This window comes from Erpetoichthys calabaricus, chromosome 1 (assembly GCF_900747795.2).
Source record: "Erpetoichthys calabaricus chromosome 1, fErpCal1.3, whole genome shotgun sequence".
NCBI classification, from domain to species: Eukaryota; Metazoa; Chordata; class Cladistia; order Polypteriformes; family Polypteridae; genus Erpetoichthys; species Erpetoichthys calabaricus.
This window is the reverse complement of record NC_041394.2, coordinates 41,420,856-41,435,668: the sequence shown is the minus strand read 5'-3', so window position 1 is coordinate 41,435,668 and position 14,813 is coordinate 41,420,856. Positions and strand designations below refer to the sequence as shown.

Below are 14,813 nucleotides of genomic sequence, written 5' to 3'. Positions count from 1 at the left end.
ACATTCAAATTTAAAGTAGTAAAAACGTCTAAGCTACTAGGAGTCAAAAATGTTGTAAAGATCCTTCAGTCACCTGTTATTCTGAATGGAATTATTTCCCATAGTTCTACACTGGATCAGTGGTGAATTGTTGTCAAATTATTAGTCTTTTGGTGTTGCCAGAACACTGAAATGTATGTCAGCTTTGCCAATGTTTATTATTCTTAACACTGTATATGCATTTGTAAAGTTTATACTTTACAATACTTTGAAGTGGCAAGTTTAGATTCCTCTAAATATTCAGTACTCATGAGAGTAAGACTGTTGAAAATTTTGGCCACCCTTTTTCATTTTTAAACATGTTTGCTGTACTGGGTAAATCTCTTATTGTGTGGATCTCGGTGCCGCTCATACATTTTACTATTTTGCGTTTTTTTCTATGTTCTGTATGCTTAATACAATTTGCTTGGTGTTTAAGTTTATTCTATTTAAAAAGTACTTACAATTTTATAGCACAATCCATTACTACTCTATCGTATGGAGCACTCCTGCACACACCTACTGTATACTCTTGTGGAAACAATTTAGATTCATTGACATCTGGATTTTTTTTTCCCCCAAGTGTTTTACTAAACCGTGTCTGCGTGGGTTTCCTCCCACAGTCCAAAGACATGCAGGTTAGGTGCGTTGGTGATTCTAAATTGTCCCTAGTGTGTGTGCGTGTGTGAGTGCCTGTGCCCTGCCCGGGGTTTGTTTCCTGCGTTGCACCCTGTGTTGGCTGGGATTGGCTCCAGCAGACCCCCATGACCCTGTAGTTAGGATATAGCGGGTTGGATAATGGATGGATGGATGTTTTACTAAATTGCTTAACTATGTTGTGTTTTTCTAGGGCTGTACAATGCATTATATACTGCTCAAAAATTAAAGGAACACTTTTGAATCGGAGTTTATCATCAAGTCAATGAAACTTCTGGGCTATTGATCTGGTCAGTTAAGTAGCAAAGGGGGTTGTTAATCAGTTTCAGCTGCTTTGGTGTTAATGAAATTAACAGGTGCACTAGAGGGGCAACAATGAGGCGACCCCCAACACAGGAATGGTTTAACACGTGGAGGCCACTGACATTTTCCCCCTCCTCATCTTTTCTGACTGTTTACTAGTTTAGCATTTGGCTATGGTCAGTGTCACTACTGGTAGCATGAGGCGATACCCGGACCCTACAGAAGTTACACAAGTAGTCAAACTTCTCCAGGATGGCACACGTGCCATTGCTAGAAGGTTTGCTGTGTCTCCCAGCACAGTCTCGAGGGCATGGAGGAGATTCAAGGAGACAGGCAGTCACTCTAGGAGAGCTGGACAGGGCCGTAGAAGGTCCTTAACCCATCAGCAGGACTGGTATCTGCTCCTTAGGGCTAGGAGGAACAGGATGAGCACTGCCAGAGCATAGAAAAAAACCTCCAGCAGGCCACTGATGTGAATGTCTCTGACGAAACAATCGGAAACAGACTTCATGAGGGTGGCATGAGGGCCTGGCGTTCTCTATTGGGCCCTGTGCTCACTGCCTGGCACCATGGAGCTCGATTGGCATTTGCTATAGAATACCAGAATTTTCAGGTCCACCACTGGCGCCCTGTGCTTTTTACAGGAGAGTAGGTTCACCCTGAGCACGTGTGACAGATGTGAAAGGGGCTGGAGAAGCCATGGAGAATGTTATGCTGCCTGTAACATCATTCAGCCTGACCGGTTTGGTGGTGGGTCAGTGATGGTCTGGGATACATATCCATGGAGGGACTCGTATGGCGAGAGTATGCAGACATTTCCTGGAGGATGAAGGAATTGATCCCATTGACTGACCCCCATGCTCGCCTGACCTAAATCCAATAGAACACCTCTGGGACATTATGTTGCAGTCCATCTGACACTGCCAGGTTTCACCTCAGACTGTCCAGGAGCTCATTGATGCCCTGGTCCATATCTGGGAGGAGATCCCCCAGGACACCATCTGTTGTCTCATTGCTCCCCCACCCCCAGCATGCATACAAGCACGTGGGGGCCATACAAACTACTGAGTTCGATTTGGTGTTGCTGTAATGAAATTTCGACAAATGGACTAGCCTGTTGCATCATTTTTTCACTTTGATTTTCGGGATGTCTTTAAATTCAGCCCTCTGTAGGTTGATAATTTTCATTTCCATCAAACGATGTGGCATCCTTTCATTCCTAACACATCACCTAGTCCATATCGGTAGAGATATCCAACAGGATTTTTTTTCCCCCATTGAGATTTGATGTGTTTTCAAAGCGTTCCTTTAATTTTTTTGAGCAGTTTATTTACAGCTCCTTGTGATGCACTGCTCAGGGTAATCATGCTTTGTTAAATACTAGCTTTGCTAGTAACTGTCATCTACCCGTGGCCTTGCAGTTAAAGGGAAACACAACAGATGGCATATAACTGTTCAAGGCACGTATGTGGCCCAGTAACAGAAAACATGTGCCAGCTGAAAGGGCAAAGACAATGTGTGGAGTGAATTTCCTCTCAAATATATAAGCCAGCAGAAAAAGTTTATCCAAAAGGTACCTCATGCGTTTGCTTCAAGCTGCAAGTTACGGTTTAATTTGGGTCCAGTCACACTTTTTGGAGTATCCACTTAGCCTATTGTTTTGTTCAGCACGGCGGATGGAATACAAGAACATTGGATTTGTTTATACCTGTCTATATATCACTGAATTTAGCAACTTCATGGCACATACAAAGTTTTGAATACACTTTGTCTGCTTTTGAAGTATTCTTATGCTGTCATTTTATTATATATTTGAGTTACTTCTTCATTCATTCATCCATCCATCCATCCATCCATTTTCCAACCCGCTGAATCCGAACACAGGGTCACGGGGGTCTGCTGGAGCCAATCCCAGCCAACACAGGGCACAAGGCAGGAAACAATCCTGGGCAGGGTGCCAACCCACCGCAGGACACACACAAACACACCCACACACCAAGCACACACTAGGGCCAATTGAGAATCGCCAATCCATCTAACCTGCATGTCTTTGGACTGTGGGAGGAAACCAGAGCAGCAGAGGAAACCCACGCAGACACGGGGAGAACATGTAAACTCCACGCAGGGAGGACCCAGGAAGCGAACCCGGGTCCCTAGGTCTCCCAACTGCGAGGCAGCAGCGCTACCCACTGCGCCACCGTGCCGCCCCTTCTTCATTCAAGCTTGACTAATTTAATTTAGAGCATATATATTTTTTAATTGTTAAAAAAAAGTCTTTGGAATGAAATGGCTCACACCTTAAATGATAACTTTAAATGTACTTGAATGACAGGGTTTGATTTTGGTCCAAGTCAATGCCTGTAGTGAGATTTCATGTGTAGATGGTAAAGTTAAGAATTGTACATTTAAAAAACCAATATGAAGCATGTGTCATCCTGCACTTCGATATATGCATGTCTGTTAAAAAGCTTACAACAAACAAGTGGCACCCTCTATCTTTTTATTCTCTTTCATAGCTAAACACAGCGGACCATCTCTCAGTCCTCTGCCAGAGGAGATGAGCAGTGATGGCCCCATTGAAGGGGTTTCCACCCCTTCTCTTTCTCCATCCCCACACAAGGAGCGGTACTTTGAGCGAATTAGCGAAGCTGACCCTGAATACCTTCGCCTGCGCAACATGGCTCCACACCTAAGACAGGACTTCAACATGATGGAACAGAAGAAAAGAGTATCAGTAATTCTGCAGAGTCCAGTAAGTATGTTCTTACAAATTGTTTATGGCACATTTGAAACAGAACAAATGTTTGACGTCTTCCTTACTGAAAGACAGTATATTATGTTTTGGAGTGGCAGATGTCCCTTTCTACTCTTCATTACGTAGACCTTAACAGAAGGGCCCCAATTCTATACTCTTACCATACTGTATGGTACTGTCATTCAGAATTTCTCCCTTCCTTTCACATCTGTAACCCTAGACAATTCGAGTACTTGAACAGGCAGGAGAAAAAGTTATAAATGTATTTATGTATTATAGATAGTAAGTTGTCATCTTTAAAAATTACAAGTACAGCCATAAATAAAAGCAAATAAAAACGTTGCTTTAACATTCTTGTGCTAGATCAGCGTTTCTCAACCTTTAAGTATTTGTGATCCGAGTTTTCATAAGTTTTAATCGCGCCCCCCTAACGTTTTTTTGAAAGGAGCCCACTAATACCAATTTGTTCTTTTTTAATTAATATATCATAGATGCATATTTTATTATACCTACTTAACTTTTATCGACATTTATCTAACTATTTTTATTTTTCTAGTATCAGAATGTAGTTTAAGTTTTGTTTTGGTTTCAATAGAGATTTTTCATATTTTCTATACTTGTTCTTTTTTTCACATCTTCGCGCCCCCCTTTTTATTACTTCACACCCCTCTAGGGGGGCCCACCCCACAGATTGAGAACCACTGTGCTAGATGTATAGTTTCAGACGGCGCATAAACTCATAGTTACACTTGGGTCTCTCTGGTCATCTGCTCTGCTCTGCTCTCTTTTTAGCCAGCTCATTGTTACTTTGTACAACTTCCTTCTTTAGGGGCCTGTCCAAGTCACATCTGACAGGTTCATAAATTTAAAAATCTCTCACATTCTCCAAACTTTCTTCCTGGAGTGTGATGTCTCATAGAACGAAAAGCGTCACCATACACACCAGGTCACCTTTCTCCCTAACAAAAGGTCTTCTCTGATCTGGCAAGTTGTAAATCACCCCAAGTAAGGACTGGCTCATACAGCTTCTCTACATTAACGTTTTGTTTAAATGTTTTATATCTTCTTCTTCTTTCGGCTGCTCCCATTAGGGGTTGCCACAGCAGATCATCTTTTTCCGCATATATGATTTGGCAAAATTTTTACACCGGATGCCCTTCTCGACATAACCTTCCCCATTTATCCGGGCTTGGGACCGGCACAAAGAAACAGTGGTTTTATATATTTTATATATTTTTTAGACATTATTAACATTTTTATACCTGTATTTAGTCTTTCAGAGAAGAGCTGGAGAGCTTGATTCAGGAGCAAATGAAGAAAGGGAACAATTCTTCCAATTTACTGGCACTTCAGCAGATTGCGGACTTCATGGCCTTGCATGGTGCGCCAGCCAGCCTGCCTATCTACTCTTCTAGTAGGTACACAAACACACATGGTGTAAAACACTTTTAGTTTTGATTTATTTCAGATGAAAATTTTTTTCTAATTGTATAAAACTTTTCCAATGTAAGGTACTCTATAAGATCATTTGAACAGAACAGAAACCAGTGTCTGAAACTAATCTTCTCAACTGTTGCATGGTATGCTAGTAAGATGTGTGCTCCAGAAACCTATTTTACAGTTGCTAAATACAGGTGGCTTAATTTCAGGTATGAAAATAAATTAATGGTCATCTCTGGCTTTTCTTTCCCTTCATCCAAGGTATGACCATGGTGACCCCCATCAATGATCTACATAGTTCTGAACCTGGAACCCTAGCCAAAGGAGAGAGGCTAATGCGTTGCAAGTTATCCAGTGTTTACCGACTGCTGGACCTACATGGATGGGTTCAGTTGACTTCTGCCTATCTGACTGTGAGTGAAAATTCAGCATTAATATATTTAAAGCTTCTTGGTTAAGAACGATGCATAGAATTGGGCAACCTACATCTGAGGTCATAAGCTTATTGAAAATGTATTAAATTGATAAAGGTAAATTAAACAAAAGATATATACTGGTCTTTAAATGTTTGTATGAAACAATTGTCTAGTTGATGATGTATTAGATTGTAATAATGTCACTTAAGTTGCAAATGTTTCAGATGGAAAAATATAAAAATGTTACATTATGCACTAGTTGTTTGGATTAAAGCACCATATAAAATAAAAAAAATAATCTGAAAAGATTTGCTATAACAAATACTATATAGTAATAAAACACAACAACCTAGTTATTGCTATTTAAAGTATGTATTTATAGTGCTTTGGATTCTCAATATTATTAGCTCAGTTTTGTTTGGCTGGATAAAAATTTGCATAGTCCTTTTTATTATGAATGTCCAGGATCAGTAGTCTGTTACCAGATTGAAGGATAAAACCAGGATGGAACTTTAACAGCAACAGCCTGGTGAAGTGAGAGGTGGAAAGAGTCCACAGGGAGGAGGACAAGTGGAATACAATGTCTATAAAAAGTATTCACCCCCTTGGAAGTTTTACCTTTTATTGTTATACAATGTTGAATCTAGTCGGATTTAATTTGGCGCTTTTGAATCTGAGCAACAAAAAAGATTCTTTAATATTAAGTGAAAACAGATCTCTGCAAAGTGATCAAAGTTAATTACATATATAAAACACCAAGTAATTGGTTGCATTAGTATTCACCTCCAAGTCAGATTTAATAGACACACCTTTTGGCAGCCATGACAAACCTTGAACCTGTATGCAGAGGTCTCTGTCAGCATTGCACATCAGGACACTGCCATTTCCCCCCATTCTTCTTTGAGCCTGCTCAAGCTGTGCCAGGTTTTGTGGGAATCATGAGGGAGCAGCCATTTTCAATTTCAGCCAAAAATTCTCGAGTAGATTGAAACCTCTAGACTCTGACTCGCCACTCCTGGGCAGTAACATTGTTGCTTTAAAGCCATCCCTGTGTTGCTTTGGCTTTATGCTTGGGGTTGCGGTCTTGTGGGGGGAAAAAAAAAAAAAAAAATCTTCTCCCAAGGTGCAGGTTTCTTGCAGACTGCATCAGGTTTTCCACCATGATTTCCTTGTATTTTGCTGTGTTAATTTTACCCTCTACTCCTACAAGCTTTCCACGCTCTGCTGGTGTGTTTTTGGTGATGTGCAGTCGTCAGACGTGGCATTTAGTCTGAATGCCAAATTGTACAGACCCTGGAACCTTCTTCCAGCTGACTTCAGTCTCTTCAATGGGCCTTTTGCCAAACTCTAGTCAAGATGTTGTGTGTGTTTTCTTTAATATTGGCTTTCTCTTTGCCACTCTCCTACAAAGCTGCGGCTGGTGAAGCACTCGGACAGGAGTTGTTGTCTTTGCAATTTCTCCAGTCTTAGCCTCTGTAGTTTGTGAATCCTTCAGAGTTCCCATAGGTGTTTTTGTTGCCTCCCTCACTAGTTATTTTTTTGCGTGATCACTCACTTTTTTATGGACGCCATGCTCTAGGCAGATGTATACTGTAGCTGTGAGATATTGACTGTGTGATACCAACTCTCCACAAGTTGGACCTTTCAGATAAGGTGCATCAATACTACAATACGCATTGACTTCAGACTGGTGATGTCCATTGAACTAATTATGTGACTTCTAACGCTGTTTGGCTGCACCAGTGGTGATTTATGTGTAATATTAAAAAAGGGTGAATACTTGTACAATGATTTATATTTAGTTTTTGTGTTTAGTCCACTTTGAATAGATCTTTTTTTTTTTTTCTCATACTGAACAGAAAAATACTTTAATGTCCGTGTCAAAAAAAGACACTTTGATTCAAAGTTGTAGAACAATAAAATGTAAGAACTTGTTGTGTTGGGGGGGGTCAATACTTTTTATTTGTAATATAATATGAGAATGGATGGGATTTCAGTCTTACTTTGACAATACTCAGGAAAAGAGAACATGCAACAAGTAGGTTTATAATAGTACGAAAGTTAGGATCAGTGGATCATGGGACATTTAGCAGATTTATATAGAAAATTGTCCGCATATACAGATGCTTTAGAGATTAAAGTACTTAAAAACAGTAATCAAGTATTAAGAATGGTTTACTATCAGGCCAGAAAACAATGTAGTCCAGAAGTGTGTTCTGTGTTTGTTTGATTCAAGTCAAGATTGAAACGTGTTAATGAATCCTGTATAAATACATGTCAAAGAACATTTACTTTGAGATTTTCCTGGTTGATTTGCCTTGAAGCATTCAGAGTAGAACATTTAGGACAGCAAAACCAAAGATAAGCTCATCGTGTTACGTAGTTGAGCTGGGACAGTTGGGTACAGAGAGAGACTTGTTCACAGTGCAAAAATCGAGAGAAATGGGTACTTGACAGTAGTTAGACAGGCCACCCTTCCCAGGGTCTATATATTCGACAGATGTGTTAGGTATAGAACACTTTTTTGGCTTAATCTTTTGTAGTTATTCTTTTATTTTTTTTGTCTGAATTATTTGTTATACAAATCAGCATGTTAAACATTTAATTGCTCACATTAGCTTGCTTTCTGTCTTTGTTTGTGATGGGTTCCCAATGCTGCTTAAAATGGCAATGGATCGTTGGTTTTATTGTACGTTTCAGTCTGAAATTCATTAACAGCAGCAAAACAATTTGAAGCTAGGAATGTGTCAGTGTAGTTAGAACAGTTACAAATAATAACTAAGCAATATTGTTATAACATGTAGTCATGAGGTGTCACTCAAGAACTAACATAAATTAGCAAAGAATGTGAAAATTGACATATTCATCTAAATCAGAAGAAAATGCAAAAAGTATACAACATGTGAAAAATTTGGGAAAATCTATAGTAATACCACACACATTCTCAGTACTGATTAATTCCTCAATGCTTGAATTGACCAGATTAAACAAGTTCCACTTATGGTGAAAGTTCTGTCCAAATTTTGCCTTGAATTCTGTAAATAGTCGTAGAGTCAATGAACGCTCTTGAAGTTAATCCCTAAGGTCCAGGCAGTCTGAACCACTTCTGTGTTTCAGTTGGCTGCAACAATGTGGCTGCTGATTTGTACATTTTCATTAAATGTTTTAATGTCTCTTCAACAGTTTGAAATACTGTATTTGCCAGAAAGTTTATTTCATGTTTATTTTTTGAGACTTTTATTACTTTTTTTATACATGCATTACTAGCCTAGATTCTTTTTGTGTTCACAGCTACGAGTTAGTAAAGAACAAGACCACTTTTTGATCATTCCTCAAGGACTCTCTTACAGTGAGGTCACTGCTTCAAGCCTCGTAAGTATCTTTAAATTGTAAGCAACAAAAACTAGGGATAGGGTAGGGGTGAACATACTTTGGACTGACATCTAAACAGTCTTGTGTTAGAAAAACATTGTATTGTGGTCTTAACTATAAAACTATCCTTCTTTAAGGGGTTACCAGAGAGCTCCAAAAATAGTAGGCGCCTCTATTTTAAAGTGCTTTTCTTTAACTATTCTTCCATCCATTTTTCTCTTCTATATATAAAGGCTTTTCCATAGTACCAGAGACAAGGAAAGAATAATTTCTGTACTGGAAACTAGTTTGTTATTGGGCACATTCATTTACAAAACTACAGGACTAATTTTAAAATTGCAGATTAACCTAACAAGCATGGCTTTGGAATATCGGAGGGAAAATGAGAGTAGCAAAATACCATTCACAAACCTTGGGAGAAAACGTAAGCAACATGCAGACAGCAACCGACATGGGATTTGACCTCCGTCACCTGTGGCTGTGGGGCAGCAACATTAACTACTCTGCTACGGATTCGTTTAAAACCTGAACACTAAATTAAAATACTTTCAATTTACACTGTCCTTCCCAAAACACAAATTAGAATTTAATGAAGTCTGAAAGCTTAATTAATATTATCATGGAAGTTATTGCTTTACTGATTAGTTCCTTTGATATTCAAGTTCATGACTCTGGGATTATAGGTTGACCAGATTTTTAAAATGTCATACTTGAACATATTCAGATGCTGAGAGGCAGGTTTCTGGCAAGAGAGGGTGAGATCCATTTAAGAGTAGAGGAAACTGGTTGCATGACTTGGCCAAGTGTAAATGGAACATATGTGGAATGATTTTTTTTTTTGTCTCTTTTGCCAACTAGTCTTAGGTTAATTTTTATTTATTGCATTTAATTATTGTTTAGGCACACTTAAAGACCTAATTTTTTATATAATATAAACTGCTCAAAAAAATTAAAGGAACACTTTGAAAACACATCAGATCTCAATGGGGGGAAAAAAATCCTGCTGGATATCTCTACTGATATGGACTGGGTAATGTGTTAGGAAAGAAATGATGCCTACATCATTTGATGGAAATGAAAATTATCAACCTACAGAGGGCTGCATTCAAAGACACCCCGAAAATCAGTGAAAAAAATGATGCGGCAGGCTAGTCAATTTTGTTGACATTTTATTGCAGCAACTTGAAATCGTACTCGGTAGTTTGTATGGCCCCCACGTGCTTGTATGCATGCCTGACAATGTCACTTCTAATGAGAAGATGGATGGTGTCCTGTGGGATCTCCTCCCAGAATCTGGACCAGGGCATCACTGAGCTCCTGGACAGTCTGAGGTGCAACGTTGGCGGCGTCGGTTGGACAGAAACATAATGTCCCAGAGGTGTTCTATTGGATTTAGGTCAGGTGAGCATGGGAGGCCAGTCAATGGTATCAATTCCTCCAGGATCTGCCTGCATACTCTCGCCACATGATGCCTCCCCAGACAATCACTGACCCACCACCAAACACCATTTTACAGGAAAGTGTATTTTTTTTTTATTAAATGGGTAATCAGTAGGAGGAGGAGAATAGGAGCATGCGCAGATTACATCTTGTTGCCGCACCCACCACACAGCAAACTGCCCAGATTGAGATCTGAATGCAGCTGTGCAACAGGTGACACCTCAGAACCACACTGAACTGTGGGAGGATTTTTTTTTTTTTTTTTTTTTAAATATCTACAGTGGCTAGAGTGCCAATCCTGCCACCAACCCACAAGTTGGAGAACCTTGTTACAGGGTTGGGTGCAGATTAACGTTATACTCAGGACGAAGTATTTGCAGGTTAAAGGTCTTGCTCAGGGGCCCAACGGTGTAGTCATTTCTGGCATTTTTGGAAGTTGAATGAATACTTAAATTTCACATTATTATTAGATTATGATTTTCATTTTTTTATGCAGTTTATCTCAAGTACAGTATTTATTTTTGGCAGTTGTACATTTGCAGATGTGCATTTATATGCAAAGCAGTGCTTGAAAGGGTATCGCCACTTCTGTATATCCACATGTCAGTGTGTGTCTTGAGTGACTTTTGCTGATGTGTCACGCACATGAGGGAAAGGAAAAAAATGCTGTTTCAGTTACTGAGATGTGTTGAAAACCATCAATGTCTGCCAAAGCGCCTGACAAGTACCTGTGCAATCTAACCAAGGGGGGAATCAACTATCCTCCCTACCAGCTCTACCACTCACTGGAGGTCAACGAAGCAGAACTGATAACAAAGATGAGAGGCGGTAGTCAACAGCGAAGAAAACAGTGTTTGCAACCATTGAGACTTGGAATTTTCCTTCAGTTTCACCAACCCTCCCCCCATAACCCCCCCCCCCCCCCCCCCCCAAAAAAACACCAAGAATCAACATCTCCTTTTTCCTGTCCAGGACACTGTCCTATCTGCAGTTGTCCATCTACCCTACTTGGTTACTGATTGCTATTCATGTGAGGTCTATCAAACACTTTTGCTGTGTTCTTTATTTGCACAAATCATGCTCTTAGTGCAGCAAAGAGCACAGAAGTTGGGCATAGTGTTACTAAGTATCGACTAATAAAAAAATGTATCGACAAATAAAAGAGCACGTGTTAGCTAATTTTCCTTTTTCTACATCACCATATTTATTCAACTTCATCAATGCGTTTTTGAGATCTTTGGGGTATTTTTTTTTTTGTTTATTTGGAAGGAGGAATTTACCCCTAAATATTTAATATATCGAAGATGCCTTTCTTAAGTGTTTACCTAGTGAACTAAATGTACCATCCTGCCAAATTTCAGCTTTTTAACTAAACGTGGAAAGTGTTTTATTGAGTGAATGCGATCGGTCAATTTTGCATTATATAGGTGTGATTATAGATAATGTTATTATTTTACTTTTAGTATATCTGTAAATATGTAAAGCAGTGAGGGTCTAGTCATGCAATACACTAATAATAAATTAGGTTGATTGCAAAATTGTAGATTTTGTTATCTTAATTTCCTTTTCTCTTTTTGTTGGGCTGAAAACTGGGCCCAGTCTGGCATATTCTAGCGACTGACAGAGGTACGAGGGCATGCAAAGTTTCCCTTAAAAACATGAATATCTGTTCAGTTGTCCTGTTTGGTTTATGCTGTATATATTGTGATATTCAGTAGCATCTGCTTAAGCAATTTAAGGTCTCGCTCTACTGTCACACAGCATTTTTTAAATCCTGTTCTCTTCCACTTGGTCTGCACTGTCATGGAGAGATAGTATACTGCATATGTAGTGTTGTAGCCTTGTACTAATAATAACCCCAACCTTACCACAATCCCTGAACAAGATATATGATGTGCAAGTAGAGAAGCAAACAATTGATATTTCCTTCTTGCCTATAATCCTGTTTCCTGTTGAGCATATCACTCTACAACCTTTCTGACTATGGCCCTTTACTGTCCAACTAGCCTACAGATATTACAATCAGTGAGAATCTGTTTATAATTCAGCTAAAAGGTTATACTCTGAACAATCATGGAATTGAAACACTGTTTGGTATGCTTTATAATGTATTTATAAGCCATCATGAAACATTTCCCCCTCTAAGCTTGTTCTGCAGCATCCTGTCTATAAGATATGGAATTCTATTCCAATGGAACCTTACTTTTCCTGTGACACTGTATGAATGAGTGGGTTTGGATAATGATGAAGCAATACACTTGCCACTTTGAATTCTATTCTAAGTGCTTTGTTAATGTGTGCTGTGTAAAATATTGTAGTGTGATGGTTTGCGCTGCAAAAAATTAGTTGTTGGGACAGATAATTCTTTGTTGAAATGTCTTCCCTATGGAGTTTGCATTGATACTGAGAAAGTTTCACAATTGGCTTTTCTGGCAGTAACAAATTCAGATGAGATTTTCTTGCAGGACACACATGTCTTAATTTATGTGACTTATGGATAGTTTAGAGTGTAGTTCTCTTCCTGTCATGACTGGGAAGTTTGATTTGAACAATATAAGGACATGCTCTGTTCACATAATGTAATTATTTTCAGAGTTCCCACTTGTGACATCTCACCTTCCCACTTTGTTGCATTAAAGTTGCTGCTGAACTGCCAACTGGTTGGCACAAAAAGTGATTATAGAAATATAAAAGCAAACTGCATAGGTGTATCACATTGCTTCAAATTCAATTTAACCAGAAAAAATTCACTTTCTCGCTGATCATTTTGTTTTAAATTTCACATTAGCCAAAGTATCTACAGTAAACAGTCCTAGTTTTATCTGTGTAATTGTTTAAGGTAAGAAAGCAAATGCTTATGTTTTTGTTTTGTTTTTTTTTTGTGACCGTTCTGTCATTACTTTCTGAAATGCAAGTGTCCCATTTATCATCTACACTCCTTAATCAATTTCATACTTGCAATAACTCCACGCTGGATTTGGAACTATGAACACTACTTGTTTGTATTTCCTGGTTTACTGTGGTTTTTATAGCTGTTAACAATGGATTAAACATCTACATGGAAGGCTTTTTGACTAACTGAATCTTTGATGAGACCTGTAAGATGGCAGAACTACTGCTTTTTTTTGCATTGTTCCCTCTGTTGAATATCTTATCAGGATGAAGCTTTTGAAAACTCTAGAGGTTAAGTTGGATTGACTTTAATAGTCATACAAAATTCCATAAATATCTGCTCCATACGTATGTGTTTTGAAGAATAAGGCGTGGTTTTTGTGGTGTTTGGCCTTCCCCACTACAGCAACTCGAAGAAATCCTTAAACTTCTATGAAGGGCCTTATGTTTTAAATTTCATGAACACTGATGTACATGCAAACTTTTGTGAAAGCAGACATCGCTGTTTTTGAGTGTTGCAACTGGTCCCCCCATCACACACCCCAAACCATTGTTGCCATTGAATCACCCAGTTGGAATGTAGCCTCGCAGTAAGCTGGGCCAGATGTAAACAATATACCAAGTTTGTTAACATCATCTGAACCATTCTGGTTAATAATGGCAGCGTTGGATTTGCACCCACCGCCATTGCAACCCTGTTTCTTGATTGAACTTTTTAAAGGCTTAAAGTGTAGTTTAAATTGTATCCACATTAATATACTTGTAAACTTTCATGTACATTCGACTCAACTGTTTTTGTTCTGATGCATTCACCCTGTCAAGACCCCCCCCCCCCCCCACTTCCCAGACCCCTGACCATACATTTCAATTACCACTTCATGATTACATTTTTGAAGCACCATGTAGACTGGTTTTTAAGTTGGTTTCAGCTTTATTATACATGCAATATATTCATTAAGATTGACAACTATCTTGAAATAATTTGCAATTTTTCAGGTTGCATGCCCCCACTTCAACTCGCCACTAAGGCTAAAATGAAGCACTTAGTGTATAAAATGTATAAATAACATTAAATTAAGTGGAAGATTCACAAGACAGAGTATTATGATTTAATAGATTTACTGACAGAGATGAGCGGTCAGCATTGTGTAGTCACTTGGCTATTCAAACTTATTGCTGTGGATGTGAGTACAGACTTTCACGTGAATTTTCCCTACTTGACTTGTCTGTCTCATACCACCTAAATGAGACAACCAGATCAGTTGAACCATACAGCACAAATCATCTTGAAGATGGCCCAGTAATTTGCTCCTCAAGACAAATGAAACCTGAGGAATGTCTGCTTGGTTCCTGCTTCAAAAGGGAGTTCTGGGAGGCGTGGACTTGATAAGATAAGCAGTTGTTATCTCACCAGCTAAGACATACACTCTGTTGTCAGTTTAAAGCAGCGCAGAAGCACATTTAGCTCCTGCATATTGGTAGCCTTTGAATTTCAGTTTGTATGCGTTTGTACTCTAGAA

The 14,813-nt window shown here is 39.0% G+C and overlaps 1 protein-coding gene across 1 annotated transcript in view; it reads left to right on the top strand.

Moving 5' to 3' along the window:
- The window catches only part of add2 (adducin 2 (beta)), a 55,672-nt gene that overhangs the window by 12,193 nt on the left and 28,666 nt on the right, over positions 1-14,813 (top strand). Inside the window, 4 exon segments of the mRNA XM_051930452.1 lie at positions 3,495-3,730; positions 5,006-5,147; positions 5,435-5,586; positions 8,881-8,961. Coding sequence (XP_051786412.1) covers positions 3,536-3,730; positions 5,006-5,147; positions 5,435-5,586; positions 8,881-8,961 — 570 coding nt within the window. The 5' untranslated portion in view covers positions 3,495-3,535.